Here is a 463-nt window from a genome sequence, read left to right as displayed (position 1 = left end):
TCGCACGCCCTGGCTGTGCCTGGCCCTCATTACCGGGAAATGAGACGTGCCGCCTCGGAGCAAATCAGCTGCACGCAGCCATCGATGGAGATTGTGGACTGCAGGAGTAAGTCCTTCGACTGTGGAAGCATGTCTCCGTCAAAACCTGCCTCGCTCGTAGAGATAGCCGCTCCGAAAGTGTCATCCGCAAATGGAGTTACTGGACATGTGCCTCTGCTAGAAAGAAGGAGGGGGCCATTTGTAAGGCAAATATCTTTAAATATTGCTCCAGAAAATCATCAGCCTCAAGTTAAATCAAGTTCTTCGTTTCAGACAGCTCATGCTACAGATGTGCCCACAGTGCCATTGCACAGACTGCAAACCTCCGGCAAATCTTTGGTTGAATTTCCTTCCAGTACCCAGCATTCTCAGGCTCACTCCAGGCCTCACTTGACAATTCAGAATTGTAATCCTGTTAGCCTGT

The 463-nt window shown here is 50.1% G+C and overlaps 1 protein-coding gene across 1 annotated transcript in view; it reads left to right on the top strand.

Moving 5' to 3' along the window:
* HIVEP1 (human immunodeficiency virus type I enhancer binding protein 1) overlaps positions 1-463 on the top strand; it is a gene marked incomplete at its 5' end in the record, with an annotated part of 29,717 nt that overhangs the window by 3,922 nt on the left and 25,332 nt on the right. The window contains 1 exon segment of the mRNA XM_010186363.1: positions 1-463. This exon segment is cut by the window's left edge and continues 11 nt beyond it; it is cut by the window's right edge and continues 1,577 nt beyond it. Within this exon segment, the coding sequence (XP_010184665.1) occupies positions 1-463 (463 nt within the window).

Source organism: Mesitornis unicolor, unplaced genomic scaffold (genome assembly GCF_000695765.1).
Source record: "Mesitornis unicolor isolate BGI_N332 unplaced genomic scaffold, ASM69576v1 scaffold11196, whole genome shotgun sequence".
In the NCBI taxonomy this organism is placed as follows: Eukaryota; Metazoa; Chordata; class Aves; order Mesitornithiformes; family Mesitornithidae; genus Mesitornis; species Mesitornis unicolor.
Note: the sequence above shows the minus strand (reverse complement) of the source record. Positions and strands in the feature narration are given on the sequence as shown.